The 25,925-nt window shown below is 42.3% G+C and overlaps 1 protein-coding gene across 4 annotated transcripts in view; it reads left to right on the forward strand.

The window, feature by feature from the left end:
• Positions 1–25,925, forward strand: part of tbl1xr1a (tbl1x receptor 1a) — a 44,063-nt gene that overhangs the window by 15,596 nt on the left and 2,542 nt on the right. The window contains exons 2-12 of one of the 4 annotated variants that reach the window (XM_031575032.2): positions 3,380–3,451; positions 10,790–10,856; positions 10,961–11,003; positions 21,172–21,274; positions 21,776–21,921; positions 22,840–23,059; positions 24,029–24,161; positions 24,507–24,648; positions 24,861–24,924; positions 25,056–25,153; positions 25,317–25,377. In XM_031575032.2, the coding sequence (XP_031430892.1) occupies positions 21,217–21,274; positions 21,776–21,921; positions 22,840–23,059; positions 24,029–24,161; positions 24,507–24,648; positions 24,861–24,924; positions 25,056–25,153; positions 25,317–25,377 (922 nt within the window). In that variant the 5' untranslated portion in view covers positions 3,380–3,451; positions 10,790–10,856; positions 10,961–11,003; positions 21,172–21,216. Of the gene's footprint in view, positions 1–3,379; positions 3,452–10,789; positions 10,857–10,960; positions 11,004–14,388; positions 14,466–20,817; positions 20,934–21,171; positions 21,275–21,775; positions 21,922–22,839; positions 23,060–24,028; positions 24,162–24,506; positions 24,649–24,860; positions 24,925–25,055; positions 25,154–25,316; positions 25,378–25,925 lie in introns of those variants that run through there. The other 3 variants (XM_031575031.2, XM_012842228.3, XM_012842231.3) reach the window with 3 other exon arrangements.

Consider the following 25,925-nt stretch of genomic DNA (forward strand, 5'->3'; position numbering starts at 1 on the left):
TAGGTGTTGCTTCCATTGCAATTTTGGTTCGGTCTGCTAGTACAAATAAAAGAAAATGTTGCTGTGCTAAAAACCCAATCGGATTTGGTGTAATGAAGTTAGCAACTCTCGTCAGGCTGATGTCTTAATTAGCCATCTACTAGTTCATCATGACTAGCATACCTTATAATATAACTGAAGTAACAGCAGACTTAACTGTGTGATGCATAGTGGGTAACTTTCAGTTCAGTTCAGGTACAACAGTCATTATATTTTACTGTGTTTGGTTGGTCACTGGTGAAGTGTGTGTATAGCAAGCTTGTTACAGCTAAGTTTGTTGAACACATGTAGCAGTTTTAACATGTGTTTTTTATTGCTAGATAAATAGATGTCTATAGCTAAAAAGTGTGCAGGATGTGATGTTTGATTTGGTTTGATTTGATTTGGAGTTGAAAAAGTAAGAAACTCAGTTACAGCCATGGCTAGATGAAGTCAAAATGTAGACTCGAAAGAAAGAAGCATAGATGATAGATATGTTATGTTCAGTAGAGGTCTTCATATGGCATGGGCTGTGAGGGGATGATGGTTATGAAATGTCCATGTAAGTTCCTTACAATTCATAAAATAGAATAGGTAGAGAGAAAATAACAATCTTCCAAAGAAATCTCTTGACCTTGATTACCTTGTATGCTCTAGTCTGAAATGCGTGGACTCAGTCAGTCCCAGAAATTGTGTTCCCTGCAAAAAGGGTCTACAATGAACTGAATTTTGTAAGTGGAATGTTGGCCCATTGGCCTGTATTTACAAAGCCTGCTGGGAGGCATAGAAGCCCCGGCAACCCTGCCTTTTGCTGCCTCTGTGACCTGTTCTCCCTGTGCTCTGAACAGCGATCTCAAGTGACCCAATTAAATAACCCCATCCTACAGCTGACTCTCACCTTGGAACAGGCTAGCAGGAAAGTGATGGTGGAAGTCTAGTTAGGTATAAGAAGGGCCTTTGATATTAAGAGATACATTTGGGTTTAAATATCCAGAAACGGTTCAATTTTTTTGAGAACCAGGAAATTGTCAAGAAAGGTTTGAGGCTTTGGCAGTTTATCAATTTCCTGCGAAAATAGTCTTGTAAGACAGCAAATGTTTGGCCATTACCTCAGAATATGCCTATGAAGATTAGTGATGCTGGCCTGTGGCTCCTAGAAGTTCACAGCGGTTCTGTATTTCTTTATCCACCATCTCAATTGTGTTATGTGTGCTTTAGTGCGGACATGACTGGTTAAGGCTCAAAAACATATTTCGTACCTTGAATTACAAATTATCAACTGATTGTGGTGGCATTGCCTATGGCCAAATACCTCAGACAGCGCTAACAACTTGGTAGCATCTTGGTAATGTCACAATGTTCTATATCTGGAAGTGCCAGAATTGATCACGGGAACCGTACAATCTCAATGATGCCTAACCATAATGCACACAATATCCCTTGAGCTTATCGCTTATTGTATTATGGCACAACTGACAGCATTACCCACCCTGTCTGATTCATGAGACCAGGGCTAGTTAATCACACAGTTTTGTCTCATCGCAGAAATTCATTCTAGTGATTTACAGATGGGACACTGGAGGCATAGGCGTACTGCTAGCTGACCAAAACTATCTATCAATTTGCAGAGACACTGTTGTTCATGGATGGATGAGATCTCTATTTCTCAATAATTAAATCGACGATTGTTCGCAAAGATGAGTTTGAGCAATCAGCTTTCAAATGGTCCAGAAAAAGCTCTCGAGCTGTGGGGATGGAGATCTGATTTTCTCCCCATCCACTTTTCTCCCGTCTGTGCCGTGAATTGTGCTTTATTCTTTCTTGTGGCACACTGTAACCTAGTTATAGTTCTTTACATATTTGTCCTGTATAATATGCATACTATCCACCTCAATAATAACCTAGGCCTAAGTTGTTGCGATGAAAGAGCATTGTTGCCTGACTGACAGACTAAATTGTAAGGCATTTGTATGTTAGTTGGCCATAAAGAGCCTTGTTCACTGTGGTCAGTGGTACCAGCACCATGCCGAGAGAACCCCATGTGCAAAACAGAGAGTTTACTGAATGGTTATGGTTGAAAGCCACTAGGACTGTCTATGAAAGTGTTTCTTCTCGTTTTAATACGCAGGGGGATTTGAGCTTCCCCCCCCCCCCATCAAGTGCACTAGCAAACACTCACAGCACTGGGCGGGTCACATGGTGGTGAGGAAAAGCCACACCGCAGATTACAGCTTGAGCAAAATGAGAGGAATTTCAGTGGTTCTCCGGTGCCATATCACAGTGCCCATCACGGGGCGTGCGCTACTGTAAATCTGTGATTCTGGTCCATAGTCCTGTTGTTTGTTGTTGTTGTTGTTTTCTATTAGGGAGTCTGAATGGCTACTGGGTTACTGTAGTCGACAGCCTGGTCTTACCATCCCCCACAAGTGTAAACATTGGCACTAACAAACAACAAACAACAAACAAGGCTGACTGCAGTCAGTTTTTTTTTTTATTGCACGCACAACTCACAGCAACACACACGTGTTATATATATATAGGCGACCAGGACACACTACACACACACTAGCTCCCCTCTTCAACATTACACAATCACGAAATCATATTTTTAGGGGAGTAGAGGACGGAGCGTTATACTGGCTATGGCAGAGTAAGCAGACCTGGATGGCCTTTGCATGTGTGATTAGCAAAAAAAAACTATGTGAAGTCAAAGTCTTAACTTGGATGTGAAGCGAGCCAGTTGTTTCACCTTATGTATGCTCAGGTTGTGGTGTACTGCTCTGAATATGTAAGGGGGGAAGGCCTATAGGATGATTATGCTGTTGCCCTAGTTTCACAATGACCATGTGTCTTATATGAAGAACACACATACAGAACGATTTGACTCCACTGTGGTATGGTTCTTAGCAGACTTTATCAGTGCAAGAGCGATCTCTCACCCTTGCACTCTTCATGATCACATTAACTGGAATGGAAAACAGATTTCGGGCGTAACACTTAACATAAAATAGAAATGGGGGGAAAATCCATCTAGGCATGGTCCTTTTGTTCTCTCTGAATAAGAGAGGTGGGGGCTGACCTGATATTATAAAGGGAAAATGCAATGTAATGTATCAGTGAAGATCCATAGTGCAAGCCAGCGAGCCAGCTGAATGGAATTGCACTTCGGTTCACTACATTGTTCAAAATGTTGTTTTTCCATTGTTTGAATGTTGTTGGTTTGGTATCATCATTGAACTGAAACCGCTGAATGTGGTTACACTCTTGCCTGGCGTAGTCCGTCCGCTATTGGTCGATGTCAGTTGTTGATTTTAGATTTGTGAGTGAGACGATTCACTTATTTATTTTCCTTCTGTTTCAGGTGTGTTGATTGACGATAATTCCCACGGCTTTAAGATTGTCAACAGGCATCCGAACCACACTCGGTCACATGGTAAGTACACTTGAACTCCGTGGTTCTCTAGCAGTGCGTGCATCTGTATTTATTTGGTATTTCATGGATTACCTTTCAACACAAGTTGCTGCTTCCCAGACTATTTGTGCTACAGTGTACCAAAGAGTGAACTGGCAAACTGCAAAGAGACCCTGTGATGGTTCTACTGTGTTCACGTAGAGTAATGGTGCGAGGCTATTGTCATAGTCCCATTAATGAGAATAAAGGACATTGAGTCTATGGGTTTCCAGGGTTTCCTTTGAGTTCCAGAGCATTTCAGATTTCTCATATCCTCAGGGAAAACATGTTGCATTAGGACTGAATATTTAGGATGGATTCCACTGACACAGAATCGTAGGGGACAGATTTTACAGATCAGATGTCCTTTGTTGTAGATATAGTACATCAAGGATGTCATGAAGGACACAGTGACTCATTGATTAACTCTTAAGGCCTAGGCTATTTCTTTAAGCATATTTTGACTACCTTGACTTCTAATCTTCTATTTTGGTGAATGTAAGAAGGAGCCATACATGCTATTTGTAGGGTTTTTTTTCAGGACAGTCAGGGCTATCCAGATGTGCCATCATTTGATATGATATTTGTTTAAACAAACCATTTTACGTCTATTAAATTGTAATACTTTTACATTCATTTCAAAAGATATTGATGACCGGAAGGATATCTCTTCAGGAATGTTTGTAATATGATGTTAAAATCATCTGATTTTCCAGGCCTGGAAAAGTCATGAAGTTCAGTAATCTCTTTGAAAATTTCATGAAATTTGATTTTGTCGTATGTAGGTACAATGAAATGTAGTTGCTCTTGTACTCTTTCATGTTTGGAACACGGGACAAGCTCACTTTTTTGTTCACTTCTAACCCTAAATTGTAATTGGTAGTACTGGTAGTTGTGCAAATTGAAATATCTCTGCTTTTATGCCACTGTATGTTTGACGTCAAGAGGAAATGGAAATAAAATGTGTTTTTTCGAGGTTATTCATAACATGGCTAGAACAGCAGTGACTTGCGCGGGCTAACATATATAATCGTTCCTTGCAATAGATTAGCATTAATGATCATCCAATCTGAATTTGATGGTAATTAAACATCTTACATATGGTGTTCTAAGCCAGCGGTGATTGGTATTGAAATATATTGAGATTTGTTCCACCAGTGTTGTGGGTCATGTGGTCACAGCCAGGGCAAGTTCACGTTTTTAGAAGTTGAAACAGACTTGGGTTGTAATTGATGCATACCCTGTGGTTGAAATTTGTTAGCTTTTATGCCCATCAACCGAGTCCGAATGGGCATCTATAGGGCCAATAATTTTCTGTTTCACATTTTGGTGAATTCCGTTTTTTTTCCGTTTCAGCTCATTTTGTTCACACTGAGGTAGATTGATGGCTTAAAATGAGTGAATAATACATACCCTTCTTATATTGTTGTTTGCCAGCCTTCAACAGAACAGAACACTACATTTAAAAAAAAAAATGTGATTGGGAAGACAAGCGAGTGAATGTGGCTGTAGCGGAGGTGTGTGTGTGTGTCAACCGTTGAAAAGGGGGGCGTGGCCGGAGCAGAGTTCTGCGCAGACGTGACATTTTCTCAGTGGTGTTGTTCTTTAATTAATGTTTGTTCATTGTTGCAATCGTTGTTGTGCTTATTTGAAATAAATAAAGCCTTGCAGCCCAAAATACAGGGGAATTTGGGCGATTTGTATGCACAAAATGATGTTTCCGTCTGAAAGTTGCAATTCCGTTTCAAAGGGTACATTCCACGAATTCTGTCCGTTTTCCGTTATCGCGGAAAATCATTGGCCCTACATCTATAAAACGTATCAAAATGCTATTGGTTGTTCAGTCTCCCCTACTTGTTCCACCATTGCACATTTTTAGCCCAAACATTAAGCAGAGCCCTGATTTTGCATGCTGTCCAGTTCCAACGATTGTCCGTGTTTTTATTATTTGTTAAGGGTATTTGGTAGCGGTGTAGGTTTGATAGTAACTAGTTATCATCTTTTGTCCCTGAACCTCTCTTACCTGACTCTGCCAACCCCGCCTTTCACCTTGACACCGCTTCAAGCCCCAGTTTGCCCTGCTTGGCCCAAGGGTAATCGACAGGCCAAAAGCCCATGACCAGAAGCCCCGAGGGGGGCGCAATCAAGGAACGATTGGATTGTCCGCCGTATTGGATTTTATGAAAAACAGGGATGCAAACTTAACTAACTAAGAAGCAGATCGTGCATGGGAGGCAAAACGTCAGTTATGGGTTTAAGCACGAGGGAAAGAGAAAACACCAAGAAAGTGGCAGTGGAGCAACAATGGTAATCTAAGACCTCCAAGATGAAAAAGAGACTAGTAACAAGAATGTGTGTGTGTGTGTGTGTGTGTGTGTGTCCAGTTTCTGCAGCTAACAGTTCCACATACAGTAAGTCATTGGACTGCTGCACAAAGCATAGCACAGAGTAGCTGTTTGTGCTTCACCCTTGATTTCTCATTTCCATCAACTCTACTTTGTGTTCATGTGGGATGTTACAATAGGAAATGAAAATACTACTGTGAGGGCCTGATACCAACTAGTGGAGAGTACAGTAAAAACACTCATTTGGCACTCATTGTCCTTCATAATAGGATAGTATAATGATTATGAAATTCGGATTTCACAAAGAAATGCCTGTGGATAAACATGTTTGGCCTAGTAGGAGCTGCTGCTCCACAACTCTTCATAACTCCATAAATCTTTTCATGTGAAGATGGCAGAAAATGGCTATACAATGAGGCAGAAAATGGCTGTTGTGTAATATGAAACAAAATCATTTCTGCCCCTTTCAGTGAGTTCATTTGTTTAACCCTCTACAAAATGACAAAATGAAATAGGCATACTGTACATGTTTAGAATTCCTCCTGGTAATGAACTCGGTAAAAAGCTTAGGGTGGCTGTTTTTAAGAACGGTCTTGTCTACCTAGCTCACAGTCTTTGTTCTGAATGGGTGAGATGCTCGCATGTCCTGGATAATTTGTCACGGCTGTAAAGGGAACAGCCATTCCAAATATGCGTATGCAAAAGCTAACCTTTCAGCTGCTCTGCTGTTATGCCACCTCTCAAGGCCTGGGTGAGTCAGTTTAATCTGCCTTGTTTTTTTGCCTAATTCATTAGAACACAGGGAGTTATCATTCAGGCAGAGGAAGAGTTGCTTAGGTGCAGGCACTATTTCTATGTTAAACTAGTCTATGGTTTTCAGGCATGTTTGAGAAGGACTAGACAGTATTGTTTTGTTGTGTATTATAATGAATGGTGCACTTGTGTAAGAGGTCCCATTTTTGGCACATTTGAGTTTTTGTTCCATTCTTCAGGGTGAAGAAATGAAAATGGTAGCTTTAACATCTACTTCCTCAATAGCATGCTGGGTTCAAAGATGGCAGTCCTACTTATTTGTGCTTTTCAACAATAAAATGTTGTTCATTCATTCAGCATTGCGAACATTCGATTATTTTTCTCAGTCAATTTACAAAACCTGAGGACTCCCACTCCTCCCCACCTCCCCACGTGAGAGAGAAGTGAAGTGAGAGTGAGAGTGAAGGCGGAGGGCTAGGGAGAGACGGGAGAGAAAATGACTGAATGTAAGGAACACAAAGGAAATGAAAGACATTAAACAGATGGAGCAGAGACCTCTGGTAAATTGGGTTTATATACAACTCTGCTCCTGAGGAACAAAGTTGCACAACATTGACAAAACAGCTAGTTATTAATACCAAATTATGCGATCACTATAACTTTGAATGTCCAACTGGGCAATTTTGTGTTAGGCAGTGGCTATTAGACCTTTAGTTTGTTGTTGAGAGAGAGAACAAACTTTAAGCAAATCATTTTAATTTGCGCTTTGACCTGCAGGCAAACCCTACTGTTTGATCAGCTTTGGAAAAACCAATGGCTTTTTGTTCAAACGTACAGCTGGTGCCCAAAGTCTAGTGCTCAGTGGATCTTATCAGTTGCATTTTCAGGGTGGTTCACTTACTCAATTAAGCAATGTTAGGCATGGGAGCTTACCTTTATAGCTACCCATGCACTGCAATGTTCTTGTTTAATATAGCCTTCCTTACAAAAGGAGGAGGGTGGTTACAATTAGTCAACCAGAGGCTGATTCATTCAGGAGCTGAAGAGCACAGTTATATTTACCAAAACACATCTTGCAAAGTCTTTTAAGCAAATGTAATGCCTGTTACAGGTAGTTGCTTTTTTGACCCTTTATAACCTTTTATAAATATGGCCTGCATCACTAGCATGTTCAGGAGAGGCGCTCAGCAGCTGCCCACGCCATGTTTGATTGCACTGGTGTGCATGTTACAAACATCATGGACATGAAACAGGTGTTGGTGTACACTTCACATCAAACATGTTTGATTTTATTGGTTTATTGGAGTTGAAAGGACTTTTAACTCGGCAGGCCATCAGCCATCAGTAATTCACAACACGTGTATTACGGCAATATCTGTACATCGATGGTGTTGTCACGACATGGCCGAATTTAGAGTTAAATCTATAACTCTGGTTCATTTTAGTTTAATGTCAAATTGAAGCGTTCCACTAAGTCAGACTTGCTTTTGTCTGTTTTGAGTCATGAAAAAGATGACATGAACATGAACATCCGGGCTCCTGTCAGACTATAGGCCAATCCTTCTTCATGAATATAAATCTGGACGAGACAAGAAATATTTTTTTGTTGACTTGTTTCAGTTCTCCAACTCTATGGTCTAGCCTGCAGATGACTGAACAATCTCTGGAGCCACCCCTAGTGGTACTAACCAGTAGGGCTGAACGATTAATTGCATTTGCGATTTAATCGCGATATGATAGAACGCGATTTTCTAACCGCAACGTTCGCGATTAAAAACGTGATCTTTAAAAAAATAAATAAATAAATAAAAAATTATAATTTTTAAGATGGTAATTTTGCCCAGTGTTTAAAAAGTGCATGCCTTGTGTTTATTCTTACAATGACTTTGTTAAAATTACTTAAATGCACAGTGGCAAAGCCACCGATTTGTTGTTCTTGATTCTGTAATAAGCAGTTAAATAAAAAATGTAATTGTGGGAAATAATATTTTACACTAAATGTATCTAATATTGTGTTGGTCATCTTGGAATCATTCATTGCAATTTGTTGGGAAAAAAATTAGGATAAAACAAAAAAATCGCATATTAAATCGCAATCGCAATATTTGGGGGAAAAAATCGCAATTAGATTATTTCCCCAAATCGTTCAGCCCTACTAACCAGTATTAAGTACAAGTTACCAGTGCTCACAAGAATGACTAGTGTGAGCTACAACCCCCTCTCATAGAGTATGTTTACTGTTGACTACGGGGCTCTGCTGCTTCATTTTCAACTTGAAAATGTCAAGCAGTATCAAGAAAGAAACATGACCTTTTTATGTAGAACAAATATCCCTTAAGAATGTGGTTAACTGTTTTTATGAAACCCCATTGTGTCATTTAAGCAGCCTATGCCAGAGAGCTGAATCCTGAATGTTTAAAATGCAGAGGCAGTATGCATGGGTTATGCATTGATTATGTAAACGGTGCCACTGATTTGCGCCCACACTTATGTGATGTAGGTAGGTGGTTGAGGACATGTGACCGCGTTTGTTGAAGCACTAAGGCGAGTGAGGGTTTGATCGCAATGTTTCATAACACAACAAAGGCTTCTTGCCATATGTGTGGAGTAGGGGCACAGGGAGAATTGGGGCCTGTGTGAATTTCCGTTGTGTTAAAAGGGTGGTCTTATCTCACCCTCGCGTTGGCTCCAACACCAGTCACTCCATCTGTTCTATCGTCCCACCAGTCAGACTACAAAGAATATATCAAAGTGAACAAAGGCTGGCCCCGACAGAATAATGGAGGCCACCGAGTAGTTATGTGAAGTCTGAATTATCTAAAAGTGGAAAATAACAAACTCAGAAATATCACCATGAGGTTTTTTTTATTTATTTATTTATTTTTAGAATTTCAGCCATAGCAGTGTAAGATTGTTAAAGGGGGGAGAATGGGGAGATACAAGAACAATTCCGTGCAAAATCTGTGACGAAGAGAGTGATGAACGCTATTGCAGCTTAGCGCCTCTCTTGCATCCATCGAGGACTCCATGTAGGCCAACATCTGGGGCCAAGTCTGTCCAGCATTCAAGACAGAAGTGGTCGTCTTCGTTTTGACCCCTTCACTCAGCTGTGTAGTGAGCGTTCTTCATGAAATTGAGTTCGGTTTTGATGATCCTCTGTGGAAAAATCTGTAGTTTGTCCAACGGCTTTTTTCAGATGTCTGCACAAGTGGCAGGTGTTTTGTCGACCCACACACCCATTTTCCATTTTATGTGTTGAGTGCTTGAGTCACTGTTGTGAAAGTATTGTCACAGTATCATAAATTCATCTCAGTCCAGCACAGGTATCAGTCGAACTGTGAAGAAACTGAAATAGGATTGAAGTGACTTTCATATAGATGGATGCAAATATGCAATCAGTTTTGTTATAGGACTTTTTCAATTTACCTGGCGGTAAGAAAATGCTAACATTTTGAACTTCAGGGTGGCATCACACATGAGGGCTCTGTTGGGATGAAGCCCTGGAAGATGTCTCTGAAAATCTTCATGTTCATGTTTTAATTAAAAGATAAAAGAGAAGGGTTTCAACAGGAGAGCTGTTGTAGACAGTCCAGTGTTGCCAGCACAGTGTCAGGTTAGATCGGTCTGAAAAATGCATGGTATGGTAAAGTTGTTTTTGCAGTGGCGAGTGGAAGCACTGTAACCCCCCCCCAACACTCCACCTCATCTTGATAAAAGAGAAGGGTTTCAACAGGAGAGCTGTTGTAAACAGTCCAGTGTTGTCAGGTTAGATCGGTCTGAAAAATGCATGCAGTACATGCTGCATATGGTAAAGTTGTTTTTGCAGTGGCGAGTGGAAGCACTGTAAACCCCCCCTAACACTCCACCTCGACTTGTAGTGACTCATCCAGTTCTGTGTTGAGAAGAGATGGCTCCGAAGATGAAGATGAAGATGAAGATGAGCTGCTTGCACTTCAGAGTTGCACTTATGTGGTGGTGCTGAAATGAAATCCTGCAAATCTGCTTAGGTTGACTCTAATTTGATAGTATTCATTTTAATCAAATGCCACAAACGGTGTATTTCAGCATTCGGACTACTCCCTTTGCTGCAAGGAGATGTGCTGTATACTGCAAATGACCAGTAGTACCCGGTAATATCCCGTGAGAAGATCAAGGGAGACTGAAGGTGTGTCTTTTACAGCATGAATGACGGTTTGTCCTTTTGTCTTTGTTGTTGTTGCAGGTGCTACGACTCGGAGGACAGAACGCCTGTGCAACTTCTGAACTGGGGGAAAAGAATTGATACTGTGGTGAGTAGACTGTACATCATCGCATCATCGCAAGTGAAAATAAGGCTCCACGTTGTGGGACACTTCTGCTCAGCCTGAACTACTATCTTCTGTTCATCTCTTAGTTGCGTCCTGCGGGCTTCTTGCGTTCTTAACATGAGCTTGAAGGTTTGTGATGAAATGCTACCTTCTGTTAATGTGTGAGTTGCCTGTTTTGAAATGTCCAGTGAGAGGGGCATACGGCCTTCAAGGGTTCTTTAATCTCAGTTTGTCAAATGGTGTGGGTCCCCGGCCTATTGTGCCTCATATTTCATTGTCTAGGCTAGTTGCACTGCAGGGCTGGTGTGTACCACAATTACAGTGGTGGTAATAATATCACCCAAAACCCTCTATTTGACAAACACACAGTTTGTTGAATTTGATAAATGAGGCCTTCTCATTGAGGTCCCTGCGGTCCACGATACTCAAAATAACCAAGTTGGCACCAAATCATTCAGCTTACTGACTGAAAAACAGGTTTTTCAGCCATTTCCTTTTGCTAAGCATTTGAAAGCACTTCCCCCAAACATTCCCCCCCCCCCCCCCCCCCCCCCCCCCCCCCAAACGCTGGCAGCAGCCCCTGCTCCAAATTTAGATAAAGCCTTGCCTTGTCGCAGTTTCAAAGAGTTGCGCCTAGCTGACCTTGAGTAAGTAACCCATTACACAAGCGGGGAGGAGAGGAATGCGGGAGTAACACTATGGGAGAGTTCAGTTGGTCGGACAGCAGTAGACTGGTGTGTGTGAAGAGGTCTGACTGCCAGAGATAAAAATGAATTCATTATTGATTAGTCCTGCCCTTCACCTCCCCCAAGGCATAGAGGCTAAGGAGTCCTTATTATTGGTCTGTCCTACAGCTACCTGTTATACCCTGTGGTTTTGTCACAGCCTTTTTGAAGTATTGTTGAAACCAGCTTCCAGCACTCAGCCAACAAAGAAACCCTGATATCTCGTGGTGGAAGGTCCATCATCCTCTGTTTGATTAAGATGGGGAAAAGTTCAGTCTACACATTTTTTTTGTAGTGGTTTGTACGGCCGCAGGGTAAAATGAACTTCTCTGATGTTTTGTTGGTGCCAGGTTTCTGCAATTAAGATCATTCTAATGTGCTTGAAATCACAACCACATTTTGAGACCACTTCCTGGTTATTTTCAATTTTAGAGTGTCAGAGGACACGGCAGACACAAACCGGTTTCTCTACATGCTCCTTTAATCAAAGCTGTTACCATCATAATTCCCATTGAGATAAGTGCAAAATAACACAACCTCTTTAGACTTTAGGTCTATTAGTCATAGACCATGCGAGAGATGAATAATGACTCGATTGTCAGGGTCAAAGCCATGGTATTTCCTGTTGCACCAGGAAGTTGATGGCTGTCTTTGTAATCGTTAACATTTGCCAAGGCTCTGATTAGCAGCAGGATAGGTGAGGATTTGAATGGTGTGTCGTCCTCACACCACGGGTGTCCTTCTGGCCGACCGCTTTGCATAGTACACCAAGGACAGGAGCGTGGCGCTTGGCTGCAACACTGAAAGTAATGTGGATCATAATAATAATCCCATTCTCATTCATGGTTTAGCCTGAGCGGAGGCTGCCATTTTCAATGAGCGATTATATAGATTATAACTATGTTGTAATTTAACTCTTGTGTGGATCATCAGTTCTAATCTATAGACTAATTTATTACCTTCAGTCAGCAACAACAACAGTGCCATTTCCTCATAGGATATAGGCCCATAATGAACTGAGATTAATATTCGTATTAATCCTTCCACGTGGAATTTCTTGTGTGTTTTGGACCTTTGTTTTGGACATTTGTTTTAGCGCTAGGCCTAGTAGTTGCGCATCTGGTCTCCCTGCATAATTTTGTCTACTGTACTATAACTGCTGTGAGGTACTTTCGTAAAGAATGATTTGTCAACTACCATAGGCTATTCAAGTCAGGGATACTGTCAGGCACAACCATACATATGATTTTTATTTTTTTGGTAAACTTTACAGAGTGGAAAAGGCTGCCAATGACTTTGCCATGACCTCTTTAATGTGACGAGGAAATGGGATGTTGGGGATCCCACGGTGTGGCCAGATGTTCTGTTTTCTGATGCACGGTGCCATTATCGGTACACAGCTAGCGTTCCATGGGGGAAATGCATCAGGACAGCAGTGTTCCTGGTGAATTGAAATATTTGTAATTAGGATTTATAGTTGCACAAGATGTCAGCTACCCTCTGTGTTCTTCTCAATCAATCAAACTTTAGCACCATGGTGATGGATTAATATCATGGGAATCTCAGACTTTATCTCTAGATATCATGCATGTGGTAACTAGAATAGGAAGATAGATCAAATGTTAATGCGCTAGTGAACATGGGTATCGCACAGTGAAGTCTCACTTGATTAACTGCCAGTTGGGCTAATCATGAATAGTAACGTAATGCAACAGAGGAGTTTTTTTTTGAATGTCCAGATGCTTTACATTTTCTGAAAGCAGCAGCAGAATAAAAACACACCCAATGGAATCTCATTCAAATGAAGCATCATTATGTAAACCAAAAAAATAAATAAACAAACAATAACAAACGAGCAAAGTCCCTGTCAAAGGTTATGTGCAAAGTAGAAAGCTTGCTCAGTCCAAGCAACTGCTCTCCTATCGGCAGCGAACACATCCACCTCCCTTGAGAACAGCGTGGCACGATGGTCTCCAGTAGTGTCCCCAGAGGGGGCCCAGTGACCTGTGTCAGGCCAGCAGGATACTAGGAGCGCCACACACAAGCCATCGGGCAGCCGAGCGGACCCGTTCAGGCCCCCCGACATGTACTCTCCTCCCCCTCCGCGGTCAAATTGGCACTGATGGATCTCAAAGCCAAACTAGGTCAAGCAGGGTGACCACATTAATCTGACCGGCACTCATTCCTTCGCCCCGGTGATTGTGTTGCATCACAAGCAGTTTACTGTCACATCATTTTTAATCCACTGCGACAGTGTCTGCTAGTGTTTGGCCTTTAATAAGCACATTGCATTGTCTCCCTTCTGGATTGATCAGGGAAGCCTTGCCTTTGAACTTTGTCTAATTGTGGGTCTGCTTGTGAAGGGATGTAGACCATGTGCCGTTGGTGGTTAGAATAAGGCGTGGGGGGGTGGGGGGATATCTCCAATCTGGAAATTGTTGTTGACAAAATTTCAAGGGGAGCAGAACAACAAACAATGATGTGGCAGTTCCATGGCAACTAATGGTTTCACCATACTCTAGGTTGCATAATTGAATAACACCTGATAGGCCTGCCTATTGGTTTTGTAATATCTCAGAAGGGAAACAAATACTATATTTATAGGTTCAAAAAATGTATAGCTAACAGATATGGCACTATACAGTTTATGGGTTATACAGTGTCAATACAGTGCCATACATTCCCAACATGTTTACAGTGAAATCATGTTGTCCTCTCCCTTCAATCACACTATCTTCATAACAATTGGAGTATTATTTGATAATATTTTTTGTTTTATTATTCCTCAGATCACAAACAACATTACTCATCACCCAAGTCAGATAAAGTGACCGCAACAACCAACAATGAACTTCTCCCTAGTAAAGTAATGCCATTACATTTCTGTCTGGCCAGGGAAGAGATGCTAACAGTTCCTGTGGAAGCACAATGCTCAATCCCATGTTACTTAACAAGTCCGATCTTTCTGCTTTCTGGTTCACATTTGTGTTTTGTAAGTGATCCACGTCTGTCATTATTGCGAAAGGAATTCTCCCCTGCAACAACACACATGAGCAGATTTATTCATGCGCACGATCCATATATATATCACAGTGACAACAAATGCCTTCAAGGGTGAATGGGGACAGTGTTTGATGTGATGTTTAAAATAAAAAAAATTATAATAATGATCTAATCAGTACTGATACATGTTCTCACTAAGGGCACATCGCTGCAGACTGCATTTATATCCAATCAAGGACCACATAAGAAAGCAGCCCAAACATTCGAGATTAGCAATTAATAAATAGCAATTTCTTGAATGAAAGCTTTTACAGTAGTATTTGTGGTGCCATTTGGTTTCCATGGCTTGACGTTTGAGGCTGTCTGGTGAAGTAACTCCCACTTCTCCTGTATCCATTGCTGTTGAACCAGATTAGAAACCAAACTCTTATCTCAGATGGGACCGTGTCCATCTGGGTAGTTACCTCAAGTAGTCTAGCTATGTGTAGATTTTCCTTAGGCTTCCTAAGGCTTTTCACATTTCTAATAGTGGTTTTTGTGTAGTCATGGTTTGATTGCTGACGTTGTAAGGCAGTGAGAGCGAGATGTTGCCTGCAGTGTGGCACCTAATGGGTTAAGGCTGTGGGCACAGGTTCCCTACACTCCCCCTCTCTCTCTCTCTCTCTCTCTCTCTCTTCTGGTGGCAGACTTATGCAAGAGTAAGCCCTTTGTGTTCTGTGCTGCGACTCCTACTGGATGCCTTTTGTGGATCAAGTTCATGGCTGATTAGGGAGGGGCCTGAAAAAGCTGGGTGTAATTCCGCCAAACAAATATTCAACCCCAGGTGTTGTGGAGAAAGGTCAAGGGTTATGAATAATCCCCTGTGTGTGTGTGTGTGAGTGTGTGTGTGTGTGTGTGTGTGTGTGTGTGTATGTATTAGTGCATGTGTACATGCACACTGGTTTGGATATTTGTGTATTTATTTAGACCTACCCAACTGTTTGTATGAGCAATACTAAGAGTTTTATTGGGAGGTAAACAGAGTAGGTGTTTTTGGTGTATGTTTGTTTAATTGTCAGTTAAGGAGCAAAGAAGAAGATTTATGTGTTTGTGTGTTTGTGCACGATTGAGTTGACTGGATTTGTCTGTGACATTTGTGCTTCTATTGGCAACAGATTTCATTGCACAGTCCCGGTTTGTATGCCAAAAGATGAATGTGTGTGTGTGTGTGTGAGAGAGAGAAAGAGATTGGAGGCCTTGTTGTTTTCTTAGAGCCCTTGTGATATCATACTGTCATTCAGTTGCACTGGTAATTAATGTAGGCTAATCGAAAAAATGCTGTTCTCTGCTTTAGGCTCATGTTAGTAACCAGTTCTATGAGGGCCACACCTACAGTATAAACAACCTTTTCTTACGCCCTTTGTGAAGGGTTTCCCCTTTGGATTAATTTTGCTTGGCTCCTTCCCTATCTGTGCATTTTAGTCTTTGTTACTGAGGCATAGAACGCACATTTTAGATTATGCTGAAATGCTCTCACCAACACCTACTCTGACAAGATCATAGCAGCAAAGGCCCATGACAAATTGCCTTGTTTGTACACAAGTACAATTTACAACGCTTGCATAGGCGGTGTTTCAGTGGGAGTACTATTAATCATGTGTCTTAGCAACAGGCTAGCTCCTTCATAACTGACATATTTGCTCTGCCTCTTTACAAGGCTGCAGAGGAAGGGAATTTCCCCTCCCACCCATCCCCTATAGCTGCATGTGATTCCAAAATACATGGAGTTCCCTCCTCTAGCTCTGTAGTGGCACATGGACTGCAAGCCTGTGAGGCTGGCTGCCACGGAGGAGAGCAGTCCTCCTTTGTGCATCGATAGCTGTTGTTCAATAGTATAGATGTGCACTTTGCTCGGTAGCAGGGATTTCATTTGGCAATGCCTGGAGATGAACCATTGATTCAAGGCTCGGTCTGAGGGAGCACAGCGCACAGCACACAGCACACCGCACACAGCACACAGCACTAGGGCTGAACGATTTGGGAAAATAATCTAATTGCGATTTCCCCCCCCCCCAATATTGCGATTGCGATTTAATATGCGATTTTTTAAATGTTATCCTAAAAAATTTTCCCAACAAATCGTAATGAATGATTTCAATATGACCAACACAATATTAGATACATTTAGTGTAAAATATTATTTCCCACATTTTACATTTTTATTTAACTGCTCATTACAGAATCAAGAACAACAAATCGGTGGCTTTGCCACTGTGCATTTAAGTAATTTAAACAAAGTCATTGTAAGAATAAACACAAGGCAGGCACTTTTTAAACACTGTGTGCAAAATTTACCATCTTAAGAAAAAAAAAAGTTTTTTTTTTTTTTTTAAAGACCACGTTTTTAATCGCGAACGTTGCAGTTAGAAAATCGCGTTCTATCATATCACGATTAAATCTTAAATGCAATTAATCGTTCAGCCCTACACAGCACTGTTTTATCAGCAACGTACCCTCTGATTGGCCATCGACAGTGACGTGTCAGCTCTACTACACACACACTCTGATTGGACAGAGATCAGTACCATCATTTGAATTTGGCTTTACATGATTGCTATATCCTGAAGCTAAGGAGTGGTTAGATTTTTCACACCACTCTAATGAAGAGGCTCTACTTAATCTCTGCTCCTGAGAATGACCACTAATACCCATGACTGCAACAAATTGATCTTTTAGATTACTACTCTGAATTCAACCACACCACCCAATTGACCTTTCGCTGGGAGTTTGACTGACAGACAAACTGACCAGTCAGGCCGATATTATGAGCTTCACTCACTTGGTCCAACAAACAATTGGCACCACAGTATCTCTGTCAACTTTCAATTATTGCAGGTTTGAAGGAAGGAGTACTCTTCTTACCTTTCCTGAAGCCCAAAACTCAAAAATGAAAAATGTAAATATACCTTGTATATATGTATGTGTGTGTGTATATGTTTATATATATATATATATATATATATATATATATATATATATATATAGAGCTAGCTAGCAAACATAGCCAACGTAACACTACTGTCACAGTGATTATTACCATTATCAGCAGATCAAGGTATTACAGACTAAAACAAATCAAGGTACTCAACAAAAGTAACCATCTTAGTCTCTGGTCAGAGATACTTAGCTAGCCCACTACTATACATACTGTATGTTAGCGTTAGCTAGCAAGCAATAGTTAATGTCATTCCAGGTTAGCTAACTTCCAGTAGTAACCAACTACAATATGGGCACAATAATCTGGTGACGTAATGTTACAGAAAGTATTGCCTAAGGACATTTTATTTCGTACTCGTAGCCTACATTAACTGCACAGTGTTATCGGACGTGTCCACTCATACCTCAATAACTTCAGCAATGCATATTTTCATACGATGATGTCGACACTAGATAATGATAGATTCTAATAATAACTGAAGCGGTTAACCTACTCTACAGTTCAAGAGCAAAATTGGTCCACAACGTTAGGTTGGTTGTGTTTTGTTTCAGGATCAGTTGATGTGGTTTTGCGTTCAATTCGAGTGGAACCTGTGCGATCTTCCCGGCTCAATTATAGTCGTATCGCCTTCCCTGGTCATTTCAATGTTTTAAATGTATCCCTTCACCTCTGTACTGTACAAAGGGTAACCCCTTCTGTCATGCATAGGATAATATTAACAATGAATGATTATTCCACCACACATCACTGATTTTTTGCTGACAATACACTGCTTTTTTTGGTGTTTTCCGATGTCTGCCATTATTGTTGTTGATGACGCTATACATTCTGGAGGTTGGACATTGTCAGAGTTCCCTCCTTTAGAATCGGTGGGCGTGGCTAAATCGCTTCTGGCGAAAGGTCAATGACAAGATGGTGTAACAGCATTAGATCTTGCTGAGTAATTCTGATGAAACGGCAATGGCAATGTTCTTAGCTGAGAGCACATGGTCTCAGTGTTGGAGGACCAGGCTCATTTAGGATGTGTTGGGTAGAATGAGAGCATGGCTGGACCTGTATCTAGGAAAATAGGTCTAGAGCCTGACCAAAATAGGATTTTTAAGACGGATACCGATTTCGATATTTGAAGATTGAAAAATCTGGTAATGATATATCAGCCGATATTCATTTTTGACAGAAAAACAGAACATAAAGATTTACCATAGTGATCGAATAATTCTGATCTGATTAAGTTCGGACATAGTGATGATGTATCTGGTAAAATAAATAAATAATTAAAGTGAGTGAACACCATTTGTTGAAACACGCAAGAAACTGAAATGAAGGGAAGAGGTACAGGATGTCCAAATCAGCTCTTTGCTTGAGGCAGAGATCAGGCTAATATTTGTTGCTTTCCGTGGTCCATACTTTTTTAGGTTGCTAACATGTAGGCTTGGACATGATCATCTTCCTGTTGGAAGCAGCCTGAGCCACCTAAACTGGCTACCAAGAACAGCAAATCACGGGTATATGAAGCATTAATATTACATTATTATGCAGAATTACGCTATGTGAACCGCTCATTAACGCTATCTTCAACAGACAAGCCATGCCATTAGCTAGCTTCGTGAGTACGTAACTAGCTCAGCAACTGGCAATATAGTCAGATCAAATATGGGTTATGCCGAGGAAGGAGAAAATAATGAGGCCATTGCTAGTTACTCGCCTCTGTACAACTGTTTTACTGTTTTACAAATAAACCCACAATCAAGTTGGCTTTCATCACTCAACTAACTCAAACGACACAATTACAGCACTGGTAATATAGGTGAAAGATCAGCCTCCAGTTATCGTTACTTTTTATCGTCACTCTCTAATTTCTCAGTCAGGCTCCTCTATTATGTTTCTTGTCAGAAAATGTACCGATATCTCCATACAGTTGAAACCCACATGCATGCCGTTTCCTGCTGGCCTGCAATCACATTTGAGTGCAACGCAGGGTTCACCGAGGTCGCCTCGGTTCATGAAACTGCTCAAAACCCGAGAAGCGCGAGCTGCAGATGCATCGGGCAGGAATAGAAAGCAGTGTTTCACCACTACAGCTGTGTCCTCGCTCTTGAAATAGAACAAAAACCTCACCACTCAGATATGGCCATGAAAAAGAAATGAATGTCTCGGGCACTCAGCTTCACTCTACATTCGCTTCTTGTAACTCGCAAAACACTGAACCATTGCATGCAGATCCTCTACCCACGACAACGACAATCAATCAGTATATTATAGATTCTCGATTCTAGATACATGTAGCCTGTTTTCGCCCACTGCTTCAATGACCATCCGCTCTCCGTCTCGCTACCCCCCCATCACACCAATCATGAGATTATGTGCGCGCTCCCTTTTTTGCACGACATCAATGAAGATGTGCACCACACCCCCTGACTTAATTGGGCTTCACAAAAAATGGCCCTTTGCAGTTGTCCAGTTTTTTTTTTATCTCATTAGGACTGTTCCTCCTTGTTGTGATTTACGCAATGTTTTGACAAGGATATTTTGTGCCATGGACTACTTTTTCAGAGGCCAGTGGTCTTTTGGAGTTGAGTGACGTGGTCAGCACACTCTAGTTAACGTAATAGTACTCTTCAGGTGAATGAGACCGAGATGCTGCCGAATGTTGAATGCTTCATTTTTGTGTGTGTGTGTGTGTGTGTGTGTGTGTGTGTGTGTGTGTGTGTGTGTGTGTGTGTGTGTGTGTGTGTGTGTGTGTGTAAGCAATGTCATTTTGTATACATGTCTTATAGATTCCCAATGACCCACAGTCTGTGAATGCTGAGGTGACACTGAGTTTTGTCCCATTCATGCGCCACTGACGCATGGAGGCTGCTGTACAGTTACACAAGATCATTTCCCATTTGCAAAAAGGCTTGTCAGACCGAGGACATTTCCTTGTAGAACGTTTGGAACATTTTATTTGTCAAGTATGAGTGAGAAACTGCTCCAACCATTCTCTCTCCAGTTATCTCATATAAACACACACACACACACACACACACAGACAAACTCACATGCCAAACCACCACAGCTGCAGGTGACGAAGGCCACTCTGAGCGATCCTGGTGTGACAGCGTCACCGATGTTTGATGGCCAATGGTGGTACTGCAGGTTGTTATTGGTTTGGGGGAAGAGGCGCCTTGGTTGTTCACTTTTAACCCCGAGCGCTGTGAAGAGGGCCTGTGTCCCTCCTGGCAGCCAGAGCCGCTGCCCCGGCCTGAACTCAGCTGCCGGGAGTGGAGCGCTCACTGCACAGCCAATGAGTCTCTAAATGTCCACAGCCACTAGAGAAGGCTGTGCATGGACTCACAATTTAGCTACGGCCAGGTGTTAAGCCCATAGAGATATTTTTTTTATAGCCTCTCTCTCTCTCACTCTCTCTCTCCCTCTCTCTCTCTCTTTCTTTCTCTCTCTCTCTCTCTTTCTTTCTTTCTTTCTTTCTTTCTTTCTCTCTCTCTCTCTCTCTCTCATTCTTTCTCTCATTGCTGCCAGCCCTCTCTGGATGTATTCTTACCACTTGTTCTCTCTCCTCCCCTCTCCTCCCCTCCCCCTCTCTCTCCTCCAGGCCTGTGTCCTGTGTGCTGACCTCATGGTGTAAGCAAGTGTAAAGATGAGCATAAGCAGCGATGAGGTCAACTTCCTGGTGTACAGATACCTGCAGGAGTCAGGTAAGCTGAACCCCCACACACACTCATGTTAGTAAAATGTGAAACACAGTGCTCTCTCTCTCTCTGTGTGTGTGTGTGTGTGTGTGTGTGTGTGTGTGTGTGTGTGAGAGAGAGAGTGTGTGTGTTTGTGTGTGTGTGACTGTGTGCGCGCTCGGACTCATACATGGAAGTTCTTTTGCTTTTTTGCCTGTCTATTTATGTGTGTGTGTGTGTGTGTGTGTGTGTGTGAGAGAGAGAGTGTGTGTGTTTGTGTGTGTGTGACTATGTGTGCGAGCACGCACTCATACATGGAAGTTCTTTTGCTTTTTTGCCTGTCTATTTGTGTGTGTGTGTGTGTGTGTGTGTGTGTGTGTGTGTGAGTGTGTGAGAGTGAGTGAGTGAGTGAGTGAGTGTTTTTTGCCTGTATTTATGTGTGTGTGTGTGTGTATGTGTGTTTACATGGCGCATATGAAAGCTTGTGTCTGTACTGATTTGATGGTGTGGTGCCCCTCCCCCCACCAGGGTTTTCCCACTCGGCCTTCACGTTTGGCATAGAGAGCCACATCAGCCAGTCCAACATCAATGGAGCTCTAGTGCCCCCTGCTGCACTCATCTCCATCATTCAGAAGGGCCTGCAGTACGTCGAGGCAGAAGTCAGCATCAACGAGGTGGGGGACACACACACACACTTTGACACACATTACATTACCGTCGGTCCATAGATCAGTTCTTTTAAATGTTTCACCCGATAAAGCTCTTGGTTTTCATTTTTTCTAAGTTCAATAGGAAGTCATATGCTGTTTTATTACAAAAATGTTTTGTTTAATGGTGGCAGTTAAAATGTAATTACGATAATTATTTTCCAATAATTTATCATTTGCAATATATTTCTTTCTGTTGTGATTGAAATTTCGTAGCCATAAAATCGATTTAATAAATAGCTTAGGCCTGAACTCTGATTTTTTTTTTTAGAGGACTATGGAACCCCGTAAGGGACATGGAGGAAAAACAATTGATGGTTGAAAAAAAAAAAAAAAAAAAAGATGTACTTTTTCATGTAAGTTGTAAGATTTAGGTCAATGTACTGCCGGGTCACTATGGCAACATGGAAACCACAACAATGGAGCGCACATAGCAGTGGGAGAGGTTCACAGAATTTTATTTTGAGATTGGCATGAAATGTACTGACCTTTTAAAGAAGTGCTTGGCAGTAGGTACGGTGTTCACATAGCACATAGGTGAGAGACCTGCGGTAAAGATGGAGAGATATTCACAGATTCACAGAAGTCCCCCGAAGCGATAGGTCATAAGCCAAACGTTGTGGTTGCCGAACTGACCTGGAAGTACATTGACCTAAATGAAACAATCACAATCTTTTTTTTCTTTTTTTTCTCCCACCCCCTTCCATGTTCCATGTTCTGTAGAGGACAGCTGGTTTGTGTTGGTACATGGATGAATATGTAGAGAGATTCGGCCATCGTGGTCCTTTTTACCACTAGCACAAGGAATTTCATATACAGACGCGTAAATAGGGCAGGGAAGCACATTGCCTGATGTCTTGTCTCGCCTTGCCACCCCCTGTGCAGGATGGCACGCTGTTTGATGGACGGCCAATCGAGTCCCTGTCGCTGATCGACGCGGTGATGCCAGACGTGGTTCAGACGCGCCAGCAGGCTTACCGGGACAAGCTGGCGCAGCAGCAGGCGTCCACCGCCCCTGTGCCCACCACCGCCAACATGCAGGGCAACGCCAAGAACGGAGAGAACACCGCCAACGGCGAGGAGAACGGAGCGCACACCCTAGCAAGTAAGTCTGTCAAGCCATGACTCCTTCCTGCTCTCGTAGCTTGGGAAGACGCATTTAGTTATGAAGGTCTTAGAAATGATCATCGTCTCAGGTGTAACATTTGTTATCTTGTGGTAAAGACATAAACAAACTGTAACTCATTTGTTATCTTGTGGTAAAAACATAAACAACTGTAACTCATTTGTTATCTTGTGGTAAAAACATAAACAACTGTAACTCATTGGTTATCTTGTGGTAAACACATAAACAAACTGTAACTCATTTGTTATCTTTTGGTAAAAACATAAACAACTGTAACTCATTTGTTATCTTGTGGTAAAAAACATAAACATCTGTTACTCATGATCCTGAATACTCCATAAAAAGAGAGTGTGAATCTAGTCAGTAGGGACTCTATTCATACAGATTGCAGTGTGCAGTGCGTTGCATTAGATTAAGTAGTCGGGTATAAATGGCTAAAAACAACCATCCATGCATATTGCTATGTCTAGATAAATGGGTGGCTAAAGGATGGCACTGATGTGCAGCTGAATAAGGGACGTAGTGGAATAAGGGACTAATGTGTTGGAGCGGTGATCACAGCAGGCTAGTAGCATGTTGTGTGAACGCTCACGCGGACGTTTCTAGGCCAGTGCCTGCTGTGACCACTGATGCAGAGAGACTGCTATATTAAGGTGTGTGTGTCGTCCTTACATGGCCTCTCACTGTGGTTCTTTTTTTCCTTCTTTTTTTTTTCTCTCTCCTTCCCTGTGTGTGTGTGTGTGTGCGCTTGGGTGTGTGTGTGTGTGTGTGTGTGTGCGTGTGTGTGTGCGTGTGTGTGTGTGTGTGTGCGCGCTTGGGTGTGTGTGTGTGTGTGTGTGTGTGTGTGTGTGTGTGTGTGTGTGTGCGCTTGGGGGTGTGTGTGTGTGTATATGTGTGTGTGTGTGTGTGTGTGTGTGTGCGTGTGTGCGTGTGTGTGTGCGTGTGTAGATAACCACGCAGACATGATGGAGGTGGACGGGGATGTGGAGATCCCTCAGAACAAGGCCATGGTGCTGCGCGGTCACGAGTCAGAAGTCTTCATCTGCGCCTGGAACCCCGTCAGCGACTTGCTGGCCTCAGGGTGAGGGCCTCCCCTTCCTCTCTCTTCCTCTCTCTCTCTCTCTCTCTCTCTCTCTCTCTCTCCATCTCTCATCTTCTCTCTCCATCTCTCTCCATCTTCTCTCCCTGTCTGTCTTGTCACCTCTCCAGGGAACAGTCTTTGCATTTCAGTTTCTCCTCCCCTCCCCTCCCCTCCTCTGGTTGTGTTTATTTTTAGTGTCTGTGCTGAGAGGATATTGCACCCACCGTACTTTCATTCTGCCTTCCTCTGGCGTGCCTCATTCCTTTTTCCAGCTCTTTTATTGAATGCTTCAAACGTTTTGCTGACTCTTCCTCTCTTCCTCTCTCTCTTCCTCTCCCTCTGCAGGTCTGGGGACTCGACGGCACGCATCTGGAACCTGAGTGAGAACAGCACCAGCAGCTCCACTCAGCTGGTACTGCGCCACTGCATACGTGAGGGCGGCCAGGACGTGCCCAGCAACAAAGACGTCACGTCGTTAGACTGGAACGTGAGTCCACCTCTCCACTTCCGTTTTTTTTAATGTATACCGCCACTCTTTCCAGAGGCAGAACTTTGACTTCTGTTCAGTCATGTCACGTCGAAGGCCTGTAGACTCCGACAGAACGGATGACGATGGGCATCGCAATGCAAAGGCTGTGCTTTCCGCTGTGCTTTAGAATTTCAATTTGAAATGAGACGCCTTTCATTTCTCTCTCGCAGAGTGAGGGTACACTACTAGCAACAGGCTCCTATGATGGATTTGCAAGGATATGGACGAAAGATGGTAAGACATATTCTCTTCACTATATTCTTCCACTGAAGTGAAGGCTTCAAAAAAAAAAGAGAGAAGAAAAAGCGAGCAGCATACACTTCCTCACTGCTTCTCACATTGCCTGTCCTCTCACCCTTTCCCAGGGAATCTTGCCAGTACTTTAGGTCAACACAAAGGTCCTATTTTTGCATTGAAGTGGAACAAGAAAGGAAACTTCATCCTTAGCGCGGGGGTTGATAAAGTAAGTGATCTGATTTTCTATTGTGTGCCGTTTTCGATGTACTGATGGTCTTGATGTGTGAATATGATTTTTTGATCCATGAGGTCCAAACTGTGTGTTGAGTGGAAAAAAAAAAGTGATTAGGTTGTTTTCTAATGTATTGTGTCTGCTGCTCCACCCCTAGACTACAATCATCTGGGACGCCCACACAGGGGAAGCCAAGCAGCAGTTCCCTTTCCATTCAGGTAGACCTTCACTCCCTCACCCCCACTTCACTGCACACACTCTTATAGTAGCTCTATAGAGACTACTCAAAGCACCTCATAGTGCAGTGGTCCTCTGCATTACCTTAGAATATAAATGGTATTATAGAGGGGCAGAGTGACCGGCGTCATTTTGTATGCGGCGGATTAGCATTTTTGAATTAAAAAAATCCCTCTGAGATTGAAGGGGGTTTTGGTCTGTGACCGTGGATCCCACTATAGAGGCCTACATACTGCATGACGCAAAGCGACACGTGCTAATATGTCTTTTTTTTTTTCTGCTTTAGCATATTGGTAACAACATATTGATTTTTTTACGAGACAAGAAAACAGTTGCAGAAGACCTACTGGCTTTGTTTTTTTCCTCACATCTTAATTTCACAGTTTGTGAGCAGTCGGCTCATTTTTCCATAGGGAACTATTTTTCTTTGGAACCAGGAAGTGTTAAAATGCTCACATTTGAAAACTACAAACTTCCGGTGGACTTCCACACTGTATAGGAGCTGTAATCTCAGCCAGTGTTCAAGTTC

The sequence above is a fragment of the Clupea harengus genome, chromosome 10, assembly GCF_900700415.2.
Source record: "Clupea harengus chromosome 10, Ch_v2.0.2, whole genome shotgun sequence".
Classification (NCBI taxonomy): domain Eukaryota; kingdom Metazoa; phylum Chordata; class Actinopteri; order Clupeiformes; family Clupeidae; genus Clupea; species Clupea harengus.